General features: G+C 45.2%; 1 protein-coding gene across 8 annotated transcripts in view; it reads right to left on the bottom strand.

The window, feature by feature from the left end:
• LOC139052897 (uncharacterized) overlaps window positions 1–19388 on the bottom strand; it is a 355309-nt gene that overhangs the window by 289228 nt on the left and 46693 nt on the right. For 6 of the 8 annotated variants that reach the window (XR_011510109.1, XR_011510113.1, XR_011510111.1 and 3 more), the window contains exon 7: window positions 2598–2777. Coding sequence is in view for 2 of the 8 variants with exons in the window: in XM_070530057.1 (XP_070386158.1) it covers window positions 2656–2777 (122 nt within the window). In the remaining 6 variants the exon portion in view is untranslated. The remainder of the gene's footprint in view (window positions 1–2597; window positions 2778–19388) is intronic. The other 2 variants (XM_070530057.1, XM_070530056.1) reach the window with 1 other exon arrangement.

The raw sequence follows: 19388 nt of genomic DNA, 5'->3' as shown, positions 1-19388 counted from the left end.
ATGAAGGTTCTTCAGCAGCCCGCGACGACCTTGCTGACCACGGGCTTGTATTTCCCTTTCGGTCATTTGGCAACAAGTACTCTCAGCCGATAGCAGTGTTTCCAATACTTTTGCTTGAATACGCGGTGGTCTTAGACGGCGTGGTCGCCTGTGATGGCGCAAATACGAACCGTGCAATGTAGAAGGAGTTCGGCGTCACTGGAGCATTGGAACAGTCCCGGAACTACTTCAGTCATCCCGTTGATGAGAAACGCAATGTATATTTGTTTTCTGACGTACCCCATCCTATGAAATGCGTTCGAAACCATTTACTTTCACAGAAAGTGTTGAGCGTTAAAGGCGATCGCGTTCACTGGGTGCATTTTGACAGGCTGTTTATGGGAGACTCTAAACAGCCGGAAAATTTGCATGTTTGCCTCAAAATAGCTCTGTTCCACATCAACCCTTCAACGACCGAAAAAATGCTGGTGAAGCTGGCCACTCAGTTGTTCAGCTGAAGTGTAGCGAAAGGCTTGCAGTTCTACTCGAAGTGAGGCACAAAAGGACTCGAAAATGTCAAGGGAACAGCAGAATTCACACGAAGGTTTAACAATCTTTTTGATGCTCTAAACCGAAACCATCCAAAGGAAAGCATCACTGTTGGCAGCAGAGATTTGAGTGTCCTGGCCTCGTCGTTGCATTGCTCAAATAAATGCGAAAAAGGAAAGACCTCAAGAGCACGTTGCCTAACCGAGCACACTGCTGAGGGCCTTCTTGTGGCTATCTTGTCGGCACTGGAACTATAAAGATACCTGCTAAAGGAGTGTGGTTTCAAATATGTTTTAACAGGAAAACTTAACCAAGGCGTGTTGGTACGCTTCTTTGGGATTATCCGACACTCTGGTGGCCAAAATGACCACAAACCTATGCCCGCATTTCTGCAGCTTTACAACATGGTGTCAGTTTACAGTTTTATTAAATCCCCTAAATTCGGAAACTCACGTTGAAAATGAATCTCGCCAAGGTGCACCTGTACTTACACTGAGATTTTAAATTTGCTTTTGACGACAGTGTCAAGTCAAAAGAACACCTGAAGAAACTCGAAGAGAAGCTAAATGGCCTAGTTGCTGCTGAAGAGGAAGATGACCACGTGTTCGACAACTTGCATGAAGCACCGGCAGCTGCAGATTGCATAATTTTTTATTTAGCTGGTTTTATATGCCGCGAAGTACTTGAGAAGCACTAGGTGTGCAAAATGCCGTGAAGGATTATTGGAACAAAGAGCACTTCGTCATCAGCCGGAAAGCAACCTTGTTCTGTGTAAAACAAGGCGAGGCCTTTTGCACCCAAAGCGATGTCTTTTTCAGTTGCTTCATGCAAAGGAGATGGAATTCCACAAGCATGCGGCTCTCAGAAATGCCTATGAACAAACATTGCATAACATGCTTGATAAGTACAAGTTTCACTTCTCCTGTGCCAATTATAAAAAGAAGTTATTGCTGGCGTGCTACACAGATATGTAGCCATGAGAATGAGGCAGTTCTGCAAACAGACATTTGAGGCAAAAAAGAAGTCGCAGTAGCTGCAAAAGCTGTTGAAGCTTCAGTAATTGAAAACTCTACGTTTAATTTGCTCAAATAAATGGTGGGCGCCATGAACTTCCTCGTGTGTGCAAAATGTGTGCCAGTGTCCACTTTGTTTATGGAACGTAAACGCTTGTACGAATACTTCATTTATGGCATGCTCTCCGTATTTGTCAAATAAATGTGAATCTGCACAAAACTTTACTGCTTTTGCGTCCCTGGCTTTTAAATGACAGTCGTCCATATGATCGAGAAATTCGCAAATGCCGACAAGCCGACGCTTGTCCGTCCTGTACACTAACATCACAACCACCTCTACCAGAACACTAAACTTCAGTTATTAAAAAATGCGGCCTTCGAATAGCCACTCCGCAAAGCTGTTTTGCAGCGCATTACAATTTAACTTCGAGCTTATCTAGGTTACAGTACACGTAAAGCTAATTTTCGCGGGGCGGTTTTGGCATCTCATCATGGTAAGTTCTGTGGGTGAGGTAGGTATTGTAGCCGACTACCGTTGCGCTGGCCTCATTGTGCCATGCCCCTATACCGGCATGGAAGAGAGCGTGCACTACATGGCTATCGGAGCACGCTTAGTCTCGTTAAACGTATGCTTCGTTCAATCCAAACAAGTTTCCGTGTGAAGCTGGAATAACATACGAAGAACGTTTTATGATGCTTTTCACATCCGTAATAACTCTCGCCCTGCTTTTCTGCTTCAAAACCAAGGCCCTTGTGTCTGTCGCGCCATCTGCCGAGCGCTACGCGATACATGCACAACTTTTTTCCGCCTGGACGGCCTTCGTTCAGCCACCTAGCCTATTCTTACAGTGTTCTCACTGAACGTGTATGGAGGCTCAGATCAAATGTTCAGAACGCATATCCTTGTGCAGAATAAAAAAATCATTTCAGGGTCCCATTAAAGAGGTTATGCGTACGTGGCCAGAAAAAATGTTGGAAATATAATATTTTGAGGTTACGTTTTCTGCTGTGCATTATACAAATTTCATACAAATTACTCCTGAACATGTCACTCACCCTCGTAGTTAAGTACCGCGTCAATGCTGGAACGTAACTCCGCTCTGCGGTCACGAACCTCCTTCTTGACGTTCTCTGGAGGCTCTTTTTGGGCGTGCGTGTAGTTGTTCAGCCTCTTTTCCTGGCGGCTTGCTCGGTTGATCTTGTGGATACAGCGGCCCAGGAGTCTCACCAACCCCTCTTGTGCAAAAAAAAAAATCAGGTTAGGGTTACTATTATTCTCCTCAATCAACCGAAAAGGAAAAAATGTAACTGTTACATACGGGTCTCAACCTCATGTATAAACTGGTCGCGCAGTTTCTATCGCCAAATTATTAGCCCTGCCAGCACATTTCCCTGAGAACCACCACATACGTACACCTGCCCATAATTTCGTTCCGCGTTTCTGTGATAAAACACCTGATAACATCGCACTTTTTCTCGAGTAACATTTCTGTGCGCACATCATAAGAAGCCAAGAAACACTGTTACCAAGCACATCAAAGGGAAAATCACTTGTGCCTAATAAATAAAATAAAGAAACGATAAATAATGGAATTGAAGGTGGATGAAAAAACTAGTTGCTGCAGGTGGGGGACGATCCCACAACCTTCGCATTTCGCGTGCGATGCTCTACGAATTGAGCTACCGCGGCGGTGTTTCCTCGTTCACTTTCTTGGGTACTTACTTTCCCTCGTAGAACCCTGGGAGTGGATGCGGAACTTGCTTTCTGCCACAGTCATCACGAGAACGCAATCTTTTTGAGCAAAGGCAACCGGCCAATACGGCGCCGCGCCACATCTTTGCTTTTGTTGCTTCACAGCTGCTTCTGCGCTTTGTCCACGCCAGAAACTCCAAATAGCGGTGCAAACACAAATACCGGCCGCACCCAACGTTGGTGGATTAGGTCAGTTGGATAAGTCTGCTTAGGAGGCGGCTCCAACTCGTCTATCCCTTCAGAGATGGCGCTGGCGTCGCGTTGGGATCGAGCCGCCGGCTGTCGGCGGGCACGTTCAGTGCTTTTCTCTGTGTCTGTCTAGGCTGTCTGTCGCCGGCGTGCACTCCGAAAAAGTTCCTTTGGTGTTATCGCTTATCTATAAGTTGGAATATAGGTATGTGACTTGGAGATCACGTGTTTTGTGTAGTAAGCCAAGTTTGACAAAGAGTCTGTGTGCTAACATGCAGCGCGCTGGGCTGCCAAAGTGGATATGCTTCTCAAGAGAAAACGTGCAGTCGGCAGCACTTAACGTGCCGAAGACTTTATAACTTTCTACTAGCACATCGGTAAAGGCAGCATTGTTAAGATTCCCCGTGGCAGGTGGACGCTTAAGGTGGGTGCAGAGTAACTTATTTTTCCAACATTCCTGCGCACCTATCGAAAGCAAAAGCACCAAAGCCCAGAAGAAAACCTTTGAAGCTAACAGCAACAGTAAATTGTGATGTTCGTAAGTCGGCAAGTGATGGCGACGTGATGTAAACATAAAAAACAGTAATGCTAAAGAAACTAAGGTCCCTTCCGTTCTAGAGATGTGTTCAGAGGAATCATCTTCGTTCCCTGCATTCGAAGAGCACTCAAGTTGCCAGTTCTGGAGTGTCCAGCTCATGACTCTTCAAAGTTGACGAAGACAGTGGTATTGTTGTGATCGACAGGGCTGTGGTTATAAGGAAAGACTTCACTGTTGCACTAAGCTTATGCGGAAGGCTTGTTCCTCCGTGCGTCAACAACGAATATGGTTCAGGAGAACCGCTAAAATTCTTAAGCTTGAAGAAACTATCCGCATTTCTCACTTACGTTAGCAACCTAAAAGTGTGCACGGGCTGTCATTGTGGTTTATTCCCCTCCATTTCGGCAGCAACATCAGCTATCAAGACCCAGGACGGGTGGATGAGCACAAAATGCTTTAGGCTGTCTCAGAAAAGCTTCTGCCCACCGTGCAAGAGCACAAGAAAAAATATCCGAGCACGGGAAAAACGGAAAAAAAAAGAAATCCGAGGAACGACCCAAGCCTCACCCAAGGGTACGTTTAAAAAATAAAAACGTAACTAAGAGAGAGTGATTAGGGCTACAATTTTAGGCGAGAAATCCATAAAAGAAATTCGGGCTTTTAAATGTGTCTTCCTCAAGGGCAACAGCTTGCTCTGCACGCAGTGTTGAAAGCTTCAAAAGCAAATCAACGAGAGGAAAGCGCTATAAAACCGACCGGTTGATGACTTGCCTCCCTCTTAAGATACCAAGCCCTGCTGTTTATAGGCTGATGTCAAAGATGAATATTTTCCCACTACCTACGTGATCGCGCCTTAAACAAATTATCAATGGAATGCCTTGAGAGTTCGGTTTTAACAAGGTTTCGCTTAACAGCATTGGTGCACTTATGAAACAAATGGAGTAAGGTGCTGTGGAATCCTCATACTAGCGGAAATGTAAGTGCGCCAAGCTTTCACATTCAACAAGCAAACATATAAAGTAGACGACCAGAAATCTACAGCCATGGCAGATCATGCACTTGTGCTTACGTTTGTGCCTCCATTTCATTCGTGGGTACTACCAATCGCCAGCTTCGCTACAAAAAATGCATCTCCTGAAAGAGTCCTCGCAAGGATGGTTTTGAAAGCCGTCAAGGAGCTTCATAAACAAAATGCTACAGCTGTAGCCGTCATAAGCGATGGAGCAAGCACAAACAAGTGAATGCGATCAACATCTGGTGTGACAGGCAGCTCTCAAGCACATAAGCACAAAATTGAATATCACTATATTCCAGACAGCAGTCTATACTTCCTCTGTGGTGTGTCTCACATTGTGAAGTGCATAACAAATCATCTGCTTCGTCACAAGTACGGCATGGTAGGTATCCGCTTATTTATGTTAGCTTGTAACAAAGTTATCGTGATCACAAAATATTAGCTCCACCTTTTCAATCATCTTTTTACTTTACAGAATGGTGAACATAAAATCAACTATGACCGTTACTGTATACTTCAGGAACTTAACAGCGAGCAGCAGCTCCGTGTAGTACCAAAACTGACAAGAAAGCATGTGAACCCCGACACTTTGAGAAAAATGAATGTGCGGCTGGGTGTTCAGGCAGGTGTAATTGCACACATTCTTGTTGCTCTTAAGTTATGGTGAAATTCGTGCATGCGTAGCAGAAGATATCTAAAAATGTTGCTTTCTTTGCAGCTTTTCAGCCAAAGCACTGACATTGGCCTAAACATGCACAGAAGAGTTCAACATCCCGGCCTTGAAAACTGATGCAACAGCGCAGTTCACATTTCTGGTGAACGATCTCTTTGATGGCCTAAAAAGAAGCTGCCACGTTTGGCATAGGGAGCTCATCAAAAGAAATTGAGGTACGCAAAAACAAGTCAGTTTCGCCACAAAGACTAAGCAGTAAATGCGACAGTAACAAGCTTTTTACAGGAAATATGCTATGAAAAGGGCAGTATTAATTATAGTAAACATATTTGGTGTGGCCTGCGTACACATGAAGAAACAGAGAGAACTCGTTGACCACAATAAGCCCCGGTTAGAACACTATTGTGATGATCCAAGCATGAAAATTGTTCAAACACATGTGGTTTTCATGTTGTTATTTTCTCCACTACTGCAAGCGTGCGATAGTGCAGAAAGTAGTGCAAAACTAACTTCACTTTTTACTTCCTTGCGCGCTACTAATGAATGTTACATACTCGTTTAGTTTTAAGCTGGTTCAAGAATTCCTTCGACTTATAGATGTGACCGAGCAGAACCACATCAGAGTGGAAACTGTTACGTTTGCCTCACAAGTGACCATGGAGTCCCTCCGAGTGACACTAGCGTCTGTCTTGGATTTGATCACATACCTTCATTCCAAAGGAGCACACTATGTCCCGATAGGAAAACTCAACCAGTATGCCTTGGAAGTAGGAAATGCGGAAACTTTTTGAAAGGTTACATATGTCACATATGTCACATAGGGACGGAAGTGTTTGTAAATGTTTCAGGGAAACAGCCTTTATTTCACTTTTCTTTCTTTCAGAGATTCTTCGGAGTCACTAGATGCTTGGAAGGGGATGAAGATCACATGCCTATCATGAGCTCACACATATGCAGGCTTTTAAGTCTGCACACACCTATAAAGTTTTGCATCACTGGCGATGTCGTGGCAGAGCCAACTTTCATACCTGCTTCTGTTCAAGAAACCATGAAGGCAGGAACGAAAGAACGGCCGACAACACATGAACAGCTCTAAGCTGTGGTCAAGTTAAAGCTGTAGAAGCTACGGATTTCACCAAAGAGTGATCTGGCCACGGGAGACACTACGCCAGATCATGGATACAGCATGCCAGGGGCACAAGATTGCGTTGGGTACGATTTGTGTGGCTATCTCGTACACACTTTTCCAAAACATGAGAGGTGTATTGCATACATCAATGAAATCCAGTCATCAGGTAAAGAGTGTCCAGAAGCTTTCCTAACAGGTGAGAGTTAAGGAAGGATGCCGTAAGCATCCTTCGTGGGATTTATTCAACAAGCTTAGAGGCGTTAAAAGCAAAATCTCTAATCTACTGCAAGAAACCAACCTCTGCGTGGACACCTGGGACATCCTGTATTCACTCCAAACCTACCGTATGCATGGAGTTGGATGCACTACTCACAACACTTACTGAAGAATTGTTGCAGTCCTACATTGCCTTACGTATGAGTTTCGCTGCAAATTACGCATGCAAACAGCTAACTGCTTCCTGAGCTATTGCTGTTGTGAGAAGGGGAAGTTGATGTGAAGTGTGAATTGACTGCATTGGTGAATGAACGCATCATTGGTATTTGAAGCTTTTTCTAAACTGAGCTGTCAGTATGTCGTGTATTGGACTGTGCTCTATTTTTTTATTACTTCCTCCACTTTACGTGTCTCCTTCATAGCTGGTGGGAAACTTTTAATGAAAAGCCAAGATTAGTACGTACGGGAGGCATCTTCAGATGAACTGTGCCGTTAATGTTAAGTTCCCAGCAGTGAGGTGTGCTTACTGACTTGAAACACTGCACCATCGTGGCGCTCAGTCGTATAAGACTAGTAGTGCGAATTTCGAATTTCCGTTGTTAGGCTCAAGTGGCACGATGGCTTCTAAATATATTCGCAAGCTTAATTTATATGATGGTTTAAACATGCATCTATGATAACTATAGGTACATGTGCGAGAATAGCGCAGACGCACCTAAGAATCGACCCATGAAAGAGCTACGAATGAGGCCACTCGAATGAAACACAAGTGATCCAATATTGTGCAGGGACTCTCGCAGCTCTCATATATGAGTAAGCGATATTCAATTAGGCCTTCTCTAGTGTCTTTACTGCAATTTCACTGATGCGAAAATGGCGTGCTTCCGCTGGTCAACATGGAGAAGTAGCAGATGACCCTCTGTCGCCAATCCGTTAGAGTTACTGTATATGCTACCAAAGGTAGCAGAGTTGCGCGTACGTCCGCCATCTTGCCTGGGAAGCAACCAAATATATGCGGCGAAGCTGCACTCCGTTTTTGCAGGCGACGTGCCTACCGGATTGTCGATCGACCGCGAACGCTTTCGCCTCGCTTGTGGACCGCTTTCCCACCTAATCGCAAACAAAGCGAATCGAAACAGCCGACTGAATAAGATAGTCAAGGAAAAGGTGCTGCTCTTTTTTAGCCCGTGGCGAAAGATGCAGCGCAAATATTTTCAGTTGTTTTTGGACTAGCAGTCACCTGTGCACCTTCTCGGAACTTTTGACCTAATAACGTATGGGCACTAGCGCATCTAAATAGATTATGTATTCTATACACGCCGGTCAGATGCAGCATTCATGAACTTCGACGGTAATAATTAGATCGCACCGAACACTCTTAGGGAATATGTTGATGTTATTTTTTGGAAAAGCTACTTATCAAGGTAGTATAAGGTTCGAAATAACATAGTGTATTAAAAAGTTGATAAACGTTAGCAACTGAGGTAAACAATCAGATGCCTGAGAGTTTTTCCTTTGCTTGAATATTGCTTGGCACTAAGATTTTTTTTCAACAAAGATAAATACGCTACTAAGAGCAGTGCGGTGGTCTTTTAGCATGTAAACAGTAACGAAAAGAACTGCGCCGCAACTACCTCTTTTTCTGGCAATGAAGCCAAAATGCGAATTTCCGAAAAAAAAAAGAAACAGTGCGCGCGAACATTGATATATTGAGCTTTATCAATTTGTGCTCTTTTACAAAGTGAGCTGTACTAAATATAATGAGGCCTATGCACCGAAGCTCTCAACGCGTAGGTAGTCTAAAATATTACTGGTGAGTCAATGACCGACCATTAGTATATCGACTCTGGTACGCCATTAGATTTGCTGCAGAAACGTACCCACCTACCAGCAGGTACTGGATATAAGCCACATCTGCAAGTGTCACTCAATTATGTGCGTTTCACTGCAGGGAATAAAATGGAATCGACTGCAGGGATTCCAAAAGTAGCCTTCTGTGGGAGTGTAGGTAAGGTTTTTCTCTTACAGGATTGACATAGCTACAATATAGGTAATTATGCAAAGTACAGTTAGGCCATTACTGTATGTTAAATGATGACACTCATTCCTCTTGCCTCCTGCTTCACATAAGCAGTAGTAGACGAAATATCTTTACTTAGTAATATAACCCCTTTTATGTTCCGAAACAACCCAAGCAGTGCATTATTATGAAAATATGAGCTGCCTTTTTTATCGCAGTTCAGTGAATGCAGTGTGGTGCATGGGATCGAATAAAAAGTTTTCCCGCTTTCAGAGCGATTCGTGCAGTTGGGAGCAGGGCACTCGGTCATTATATCATTCCGGTAGAATTGCGATCACACTGCGATGAACCAACAGTGAGATGCGCTGCGCACATTCTGTTGTTGCTCCACAGCTAGCCAGCACGCGAACAGCGAACGCCAAGATCAAACGGATTCGCTTTGAATTTGACTGGCGATAAACTTGTGCTAATCCAGTTCGCTGCAGCGGCGGTATCGCAAAATACAAAAAATGGCCTCAGCATCTGCTTCTCCACCATGCACGGTTGCTTGACTATCACATGATGACGTTCTGCCAATAGAGGCGCTAGCGGCTTGATAGAACAGATGCGCAACTCTGCTACCTTAGGTAGCATATACAGTAGTTCCAATCCTAACGCGACCGCAGCACCTCCTCAGCGCTTGAGACGGGAGGGGCCCGCTCTGTCGCCATGGCGACCCCGTGCGTTTACCGAATTTAAACATTACCTAAGCTTACCTAATCTAAACATCTAAACTGACCTAATCTAAAAACACTGGCCACTCCTCATGCGTTTTATCGAGCAGCCGTGGTCAGAGGTAAGCACAATCATGTTCAACAAATGGCCATGGGGAACCAGCGCTGGATAGGCGGCACGTCGAAAAGAGTGCGCTGCACGCCGCCCTGGCGACGAAACGCGGCATATTCCAGCCACACAACAAGAAGACACACACATACGCAGCCGTATGTTCCGTTCTCGCGCCGCTTCAAGTGGTGTTTTTGTAAAGAAGCTAGCGCCATCAAGTGATGAAATGACGAAAGAAGCTTTTTAAGCTTTATATATTTTTCACAGTGCGTCGCGGCGAGCACGTGTGTTTCTTTTACGGTTGCGTCGTGTATAGACGACCGCACGCCAAGCGGCGCTGCTGCGCCGGCGTTGAGAGCGCCGCATGCGAAGCAAAATTCTATTAGCGGGTGGTACCCCTCTCCCATCTCTCGTTCGCGCCGCCTTGATTGCCTCCTGCACTGCCCGTGTTTGGGCACGTTTCGTGCCGCGCGCGGTGTGTGCGCGTGGACATTTCCTTCGAAGGGCGGTGTACAGTCTGTTTCACATTTAGGGGAAAACTCGAAGAGCATTGCATCGCGATGCGGCGAGCGCTTGAGTCAGGCGGCGGCAGCAGCTCGCGCAGATGCTCGAGGGGCGGGATCTTAACGGCGTCGTCTGCTACGGCGGCGCGCGCTGGCCGCATTGTCGGGAAACGTTCTACTGTAAGGTGCAGGGCGCCGATCACATCGTTACTGCGTGAAATGAGCCGTTATTCTTTGCTAAGCGTTGCGCGACGCCCACTGATACGCCTGGAATGTAAGTTCATCGCTGCATGGCAGTCATAGACGACGTACTGATTCCATACATTCTTGACGGCCCGTTTCTGGAAGGCGACTATATATTCTAACGCGATAGGACGCCGATCCACACTGCTCGTGCTGTGCAAGAACTGCTAGAAGAGCGCGCAGTCACTCTCTTGGAGCGGCCCCCTCAATCCCCGGGCGCCAACATCATTTAAAATGTCTGGGCCTCGTTGAAAGTATCGCTGGCGCCACATCCCCTCGATCAGTCGCCCAAGGATAGGCTTCGATCCACCATCGTCAGCCACTGAGATGTGCTGCGAATGAACACATCCCTGATCAAGTCATTCTACACAACTGCCTTCCAGGATGAGCGCTGTCATCGCTGCCGCTGGGGACATGACGAGATACTAACTGAAGTTCTGAGCGGGACGTGTCCAATACCCCGCCGGTGGGCAGGGTCTGTCTGGTGTAGTGAATGATTGTCGAGAAAAATCACTTCCAGCTCATTGTCTTAACGTAAAACATTCCTTTATTCGTATCCGTTTGTTTCATCGTGTTCTACCCCCACATTTATCATTGTTGAGTGCTTTGTTTTCCTTTCGAGTCAAACAAAGACTGAGCACGTTGCGCGCACATCTTGGTGCGTCTTGTCGCTGCTTATTACGGTAGCACACAGAGTGAAGAAAAATACGTGCACACGCTCAGCACTCCGGCCTTTCGAAAGAACAAATGAACCATGTTGTCAAAAGAAGTTTGTGGAACTCCATTATCGCCAATGAAGGATCAGAGTGTGGCGACGCTCAACGTTTAGTAAAGAATATCAGCTCAGTTCCCGCTGTGCCGATGAAATCGGCGCACTGCCCCTGACAGTACCACGCTTCCCGAAAATGCGGCCAGCGCGCGCCGCCGTAGCAGACGACGCAGATCACGACACCGCCCCTCAAGCGTGTGCGCCTGCTCGAGCTGCTGCCGCCGTACGACTCCATTGCTTGCCGCATCGCGACGCAATACGTTCCGAATTTTCCCCTTAGTGTGAAACAAACTGCACACGCTATATTTGCCTTTAAGAAGATCGGTACGCTTGACGATTATTTTTATGGCTGCAATGCGGCGAAACGGCAGCGTCTGCTTAACCATGTAAGGGACGCTGAGCAGGTAATTGGAAACGACATCGTATGTGCCGCCGGAAAAATCGTCAGCACATACAATGCGGCACATACATACGGCACCTACGAGCTAAAGTCATTTTTGCAGTTTCTCACAATGTGTTTGCTACGAATCTGTGTTGTCTCTGATGGCGACAACGGACTTCCACCAACACTGTGCGGAAACAAAACAAAATACATCGCTGCATAGCACAAGTACGACATGCGCACACAACTTTAACTAGTGCGTCCCCTACAATATGGAATAGAGGCAGCAATGTAGACAGCTTGCCCATTTTTTAACATTGCTCAAGAGACGGAAGTATTAGTAATCATTCATGCTTCAGCAATGCCGGCGCGACCAAGACGCGGGTGTGTATCGTCCAGTAACCCGATCGATCGGTGCAGTGGTGAAGCGGGAATGAACTCCGGTCATGTTCAATGCATCATGCACATATTCAATTTCTTGGCACGCGTGAACTTCGGCCACTGCTAGCAGATATGACAGACGTGGTTTCCATTCTTGGGCAGCGCACACACAAACGAAACACGAGAAAGAAGACAGGACAAGCGCTCGTCGAACAACTTAAAGGTTTTATATGAATAAAACGATTATGTACCGAGTAATTATTAAATTCATGTGGGTTATATATAAAAACCGTCATACACTCAGGAGCGATCAATGAACGAGTTCGCTTTGTTTGCCAGTTGTTTTCTTCGCTCGGCGCACCGCAGTAATTCATGTCTCTTCTGCTTTTATCGTACAATTTTCTTGTGAATCGGCAGAATTTCTCTGGTGGCATCAACCCTTTCGTGTTTACATTGATGTCTTGACAGTTAACAACATAATAATAATTTCCGGTCATCCGAAGAGGCGCCGTCGCAAACAAGGGACGTTTCGCGCGCAGCGCGAACTGAACGCGGGCGCGACCGCGAAGGGAAGCGGCGACGGAAACCTACACCCGTTGGAGATGAAATCGCTCCGCCAGGGGAGAAACGAGCGCTGGCTGTCTCGCGAATCTAGCAGTTATGGCTCCGGTCGTGCTGCGCTATGGTTTCGTAAGTATTAGTTGGCCTGAAGATATTCCATAATTCTCTGGCTAGACATAAAAAATTCTGATGTTACTTCGCCACCGCAGTCAATGGAGAAGAAAGCTTTATCGCATCAGCTGACTCGCGCAAGCAAAGGTTTGAGTGCTCCGCTGCTTGATCCGTAACAATCCTGGCTACATGTAGCACTAATTACATAAATTTGCCAGATGCATCTCAGCGCCGAGTCCTCATCCTTATGCGCATTTTTATAAACACATAGGTGGCTTAGTCGCGCGTGCGCCGGCACTATGCGCATACACTCGTATTACAAGGCAGCTTCCCTCCCACATAATTCTTGGCAATGAATGGATAATTTTTACCTTTCGTATCGTTCACTTGGTGCGGTGGCGTAGGAAGGGGCTTGGCGGTGGCATTGCGAAGGAAAAAATGGTGCATATGCCGGATAGTGCATGCTATTGCTCTTTTTCTTTTCAACGAAATACCGACTGCAGATTCTGCTGTTTGGTACTGTCTGCCATGGCTGACCGTCTTCACTATCGAATAAACCAAGGATACACGCGAAATTTGATTTAGAAACCAGCCCGACACCACTTGACAAGGCGACAAGACGGGAGCTTACTCCGCTCGCCTGACTGCTTGGAAATAACGCCGCCTCCGTTCTTGTTCGTAGTGTTCAGATGGAAAGACGCAGAAGGATACATCCTCTCTCATCCCGACTTAGTTGTGGCACTTGTATACGCAACAGTATCGTCGGCGCCCTTTTGTTTTCCTTCGACTTTAAGGACACGCAACGCAATTTTCGTCCGCGGGGGAGGCTGCATTGTGCACGTTCAGACCGTCAGGGCGGCGCTGCAGGCGCCGTGAAAACTCCAGCGCTGGTTCCCCATAGCGGGCGAAAAAAATTGACCGCCCGCTGCTGCTAATAAAACAAGCATAGTGGAGGCACTTAAAGGATGCTCGCATTAGTTTAGATATCTCCCGCTAGAGGCGGCCTAATAAGCGCAATTTTACCTTACAACCTTTCTCCTACAATTGTAGAACCATTTTCATTACATAAAAAACAGTACAAAATTATCGTTGCTAAACATATACTTGTATTGTACTCCTTATTAGTAAGTTTATTCTTCATTTTGTCACTGTAAATGTAAATAGCTTTCAGCATCATTGATTTTCCACATGACCTCTGGCCTGGATTAAAACTTTTTTAACGGTATTTTCGAGTGCACGGTGGCACGGATTGATTCGTTCGTACGCTTAAAGTGGTTGCTTATTTGTTGCTAGAACTAGTTTATTGTGCTCCGATGTCTTGCATTATTTAAATTGGGGTGAACTGATGTGTTTTCAAGCGGACATATAAGCCTGAAAGCTAGGTTTCGGTTGTGAGCTATGCGTCAGCATCCAAACTGGAACCGTAGTATGCGACAGATGACAGCAGTACCAGTGAGTCGTTTAATATTGCTGCCTGAATACTTGTACAATTGTGCTAACATTATTTCAGGCGGAGATAACTAACTATATTCTGCATCACATATCTGCTGTCAGGCCTTTCTGTTGTTGTTACTGAAATAAACCTTTGGTTGCGAGCATTTGTGAGTCAGAGCTTACTTCTAACTATTATCTTCCTTTGTTGCCCTATTTGGTCACATCAAGGATATTTTGTACGACAGTGGGTGTCAGAAACGCCGCACATTCGCAGCAGGTGGTCCTTATACACACCAAATCTCGAAAAAAGATATCGGAACTTGCGTCGCTTTTTTCACCTTGCTTCTGTGGGCATGCACGACTGAGTGGCTTATTTTTGTGTCCACTGACAACTTTTTTCTTTTGGTAAATTGAAGTGAATGTACTGAATTTAATGCATTAAAGAGTTGCACGGATGATAATTCAATAACATTTCATTGTTGTTGGTTCCAAGTTTTTGTGTGTGTTTAGTTTGGTTTACCTTAGGGCGCTTATTTTTCAATAGGGAACCGGTACATGACGTTCGTGGAAAAAAATATAAATATAAAGTCCGAATAACTTCATGTCTTTCATGCGTTTGCTTGTTGAACTAGTAGTGTGATCACTCCTAGTGTATGATTGAGCCCATAAATGTTCTCATTTGTGATCCTAATAATACTTAAGCTGTTGACACACATTGTAGTCAGGCAGACATCAATGTTATGAACAGTAGCAATGTTTATTGAACCCCACAAAGCCTAACGCATCATTTTATATGCTAAATTTTTTGCCTGCAAAATCTGATTTTGTACTCTACACCCAATGTGCAGCCTACATTCTAGAGGGAGTGTTCAGTTGTGAATAGTTCAGCAAATGAATTAGTAAGTAAAATTCTCATACTAATTCATTTTTACTGAATTATAATTTTGCTGCTTTCTTCACACTAATATACTCTGTGACCAGAAATACGTGTGAGCAATTTTTTTTTTTTTGACGTGGATTGGTGTTCCAGCTTTCTGGGGTAAACATGCTGCTTAAGCATCCTACAACAAACAGTGCACGTTTGCATGTTTTCTGCAGTCATAAGCCGTTACATCGTCACAACTTTTTGCATTTCACATAACGAAATTTTTTGTTTGATTTTTGATGAAGTCAATATTTTTTTTTCAAGACACGCAGTAAGAAGCATGGTGCCTGTGTAAAGCAGGGCACTCCACGCATTGAAGAGAAGCTAGTGTTTGCTACAACACGGCCATTGTGTGGACTTTGGCTGCTGCTACAAGGTAAACAACATGAGTTCAGAAATCAAATCCTTGATAAATGCTGTACTGGCTTGCTAGTCTTGAGATGCATGTCATGTATTAGCCGATCATTTGAATGTTTCTTCATATTTCTTGTGTGTGTTTTTCTTGTGTGAATGTTTCTTCCTATTTCCTAATCTCTTGTGTGAAATCCATATGGGACCGAAAAGGACCTTTCTTGAAATGTAATGGCACAGTGGTAGAAGTCCACCGGTAATCTAACCTACGCATTACATCATCTGCCCAGTTCCAATTTTCTTTCATAACGTCAAAAAGAATATCGGCTATCCCCGTTTGTTCTCTGATGCCCACCGCTCTTCCTGTCTCAACGTTACGCCTAACATTTATCATTCCAGCGCTGTATGCGCAGTCCTTAATGAAAGCATTGATTGTATACCTTTATATTCAGTGATAATAGTGAGCTTCCAGTCAGGAGCTGACAACGTCTGCCATATGCGCTCTAACCAATTTTAATTCTGCAAATTTCCCTCTCATGAAAAGAGTCCAATGTGTGTAGTTGATCTAGGTAAATGCACTCCTTCAAAAACTTTAAGGCTGACTGGCGATGCTGAATTCTTGTTCCCTTACCTGACTATTGATCATTAGCTTTGTGTTCTGCATAATAATCTTCAACCCCACTTTTAAACTTTCTCTGATAACTTCCCCAAACAATTGCTATAACTCATCCCTAGTGTTCCTGAACAGAATAATGTCATCTCGAAATCAAAGTTTGCCGAGACATTCACCGTTGATCCTCACATTGAAATGATTCAATTAACCAATGCTACTTGTAAACAACCACTACATTTCTTTGACACAAATGTCATGCTACACTTGCGCAGGAGATTACCTTGACATGTAGCACAATAAAGGTCACAAGAGAAATGCAAGCTTATTCGCTTGTGAAAACAGATTTTCTTTCATTACAATGCATGATGAGTAGTAGCCTCAACGCAGTGAAGTGGACCGACCCTTTATTGTTCCTGAAGTTGCAAAATAAGCCTTCTTTTAAAAAAAGAGCTGATGTACGGCTAATGGCTGACCTCATGGCATGTGTTCTTGCGTCTGATGTGTTACTGTTCTGCCCCAACAGAGCCTGTCCCAAGCACGTCTCGACCCAGTCAGCACGACCCAGTGAGTCGTTCAAGGTGCGTTCATAGCTGATGTGCGGCTAAGGGCTGACCTTCTTGCCTGTGCTGTATCTTATGTATTACTGTTCTGCCCCCACAGAGTCTGCGCCAAGTACATATTGGTACTCATCGCAAGAGCTGCCATTTACACCTAAAAAAGGGTCTGGAGCCAAATTCGGAAGGCTGTTACCCCACGAACAAACAAGCGGATGCAAAAATATTTGGATGAGATGGCAAGCATATGGAGGTCCGTGTCAAGACTGAAAACAGCCTCGGCCATCATCCCACCAGCGCGGATATCGTCCCAGTCATCCAGTTACCTCAAAAAAGACTTTTTAGAAATTCATTGTGTTCATATGCACCTGTCACCTCTGAACAAGCACGGATGACAGTGGCCAAAAGAGTTCCGCCAGTTTTCCCTTCACCTCTGTTTCAATAGCCCAAAGGCATACAGGTACCTCGCAAAAACCTTTAGCGTTCCAACAGTAAAAATGTTAAGAACCTGGCTATCTGCAATGTCACTCAAGACTGGATTGATGCCAGACGTTATGGATATGGTAACAGATAAAACAAAAAATTGGGATTTGATGCACAGGGCATGTGTTCTCATCTATGATAAAATTTCTCTGAAATGAAACCTGCAGTATGACTCTAAGCATGATGTTTTGGTGACATTGCAATTGAAAGGTCTGGTCATGTAGAAAACACAGCATCCTCGTTTCTCGTGTCTGGTATAGCAAAGTGCTGGCTCCAATCTGCAGCTCTTATGATAGGTGGCGGCCACGGAGCAAGAAACATTTAGGAGTGGAAATTCCGCTGTTTGCAACGACCAGAAAAGGTCACAAGCCCGCGGAACCATTATCGTGGTGGCGGCGCCTGCTGGCCTGGAAAGAAACTACCGCCGTTTTGGTTGCCACGGCAACCGGTCGAGCGTGTTGCTCCCGTTCCGTCAGGCGCGCCTGGCACGGAAGAAGTGGCCGGAGAGCACGCCAGAGCCGCGCGCGCGCGCGCTGCATTTATTTTTTTTTCCCTGCGGCATGTAATGTTTAACAGTCTCGGAAGAGAACAGCAGTTTACGATAGGTAGCGAGGCACTGGAAGTGGTAAGGGAATACATCTACTTAGGGCAGGTAGTGACCACGGATCCGGATCATGAGACTGAAATAACCAGAAGAATAAGAATGGGCTGCGGTGCGTTTGGCAGGCATTCTCAAATAATGAACAGCAGGTTGCCACTATCCCTCAAAATGAAAGTGTATAACAGCTGTGTGTTACCAGTACTCACATATGGGGCACAAACCTGGAGGCTTACGAAATGGGGTCTGCTGAAATTGAGGACGACGCAACGAGCTATGGAAAGAAGAACGATCGGTGTAACGTTAAGGGATAAGAAAAGAGCAGATTGGGTGAGGCAACAAACGCGGGTAAATGACATCTTAGTTGAAATAAAGAAAAAGAAATGGAGATGGGCCGGACATGTAATGAGGAGGGGAGATAACCGATGGTGATTAACGGTTAAGGACTGGATTCCGAGGGAAGGGAAGCGTAGCAGGGGGCAGCAGAAAGTTAGGTGGGCGGATGACATTAAGACGTTTGCAGGGACAACATGGCCAGAATTAGTACATGACCGGGGTTGTTGGAGAAGTATGGGAGAGGCCTTTGCCCTGCAGTGGGCGTAACTAGGCTGATGATGATGATGATATTCGACGCGCCGCATGGCGCCGCCACTGCATACGGTGCCGTCGGCGCATGCAACAATTGTGACCTTATCTGGTCGCCCGCGCTCGCTCGCGCTGATACGGGAGTTTCACCTCCTAAATGTCTTACTCCATTGTGGCGGCGGAGTTCCTTCTGGAACAGTTTGCTGAGATAAGAACTGTTGTCTCTATGTAAAGGCACTGATCAGTAACCAAGCTATCAACAATGGTGAACTTGGGACAGCACTCAGAATACATGGGACGAAAATATAATTTATTTTACATATGCCACACTTATTGAAGTGTACTAGAAACACTTCCTCAAGTATAACCAAGATTGGGAAGGTTGTTGATTCATGGAAACACTAAAGAAATACCACTCCACCCATCACCTAAAGCTGAAATACCTGCCAAAAATTACTGACGGGCGTTTGTGTGAGACTCCGTTTGGCAACAAGTGTACCTCTCATGTGTTGAGCAACACTATTTGGCGATTGAGGTCTTCTTGCTGTTAATGTTCTGCCTCCTACTGCTTTACATAGGCAGCTTCCTAGAAAGTTATTTGATGCTTTGAAGAGCTCCGCAATGTGCATAAAAGAGTGCAAAAAGGCATGCCATGATGTCCACGGAACGCATTGAATTTTAAACGCTTGTGTGCTTTCGATCAAGTCCAAGCACTTTGATAACCCTCACAAACCTAGGGCTGTAAGTGGATGCCAGGTGACAGTCAAAGCAATCTTGTTGCTGTGGCAAGACCTCCACCCATCTTAATTCCATCTTAATTTTCAATTCTTGCTGATGCAACGGCTGAATCAGGGTCCACTTGAGATTGGGATCATTCGGCAGCAGCATGGTTGCAATGCAACTCGAAATGCATACCAGTTTACTGCCGGTCTAAGGCACAATGTTGTGTCAAAGCTTTTCAAACTTTGGCACAATTGAGCAACTTTAGCAGACCGACTG

The sequence above is a fragment of the Dermacentor albipictus genome, unplaced genomic scaffold (genome assembly GCF_038994185.2).
Source record: "Dermacentor albipictus isolate Rhodes 1998 colony unplaced genomic scaffold, USDA_Dalb.pri_finalv2 scaffold_42, whole genome shotgun sequence".
In the NCBI taxonomy this organism is placed as follows: domain Eukaryota; kingdom Metazoa; phylum Arthropoda; class Arachnida; order Ixodida; family Ixodidae; genus Dermacentor; species Dermacentor albipictus.
The sequence above is the reverse complement of the archived record's forward strand: the minus strand, read 5'-3'. Positions and strand labels throughout refer to the sequence as shown.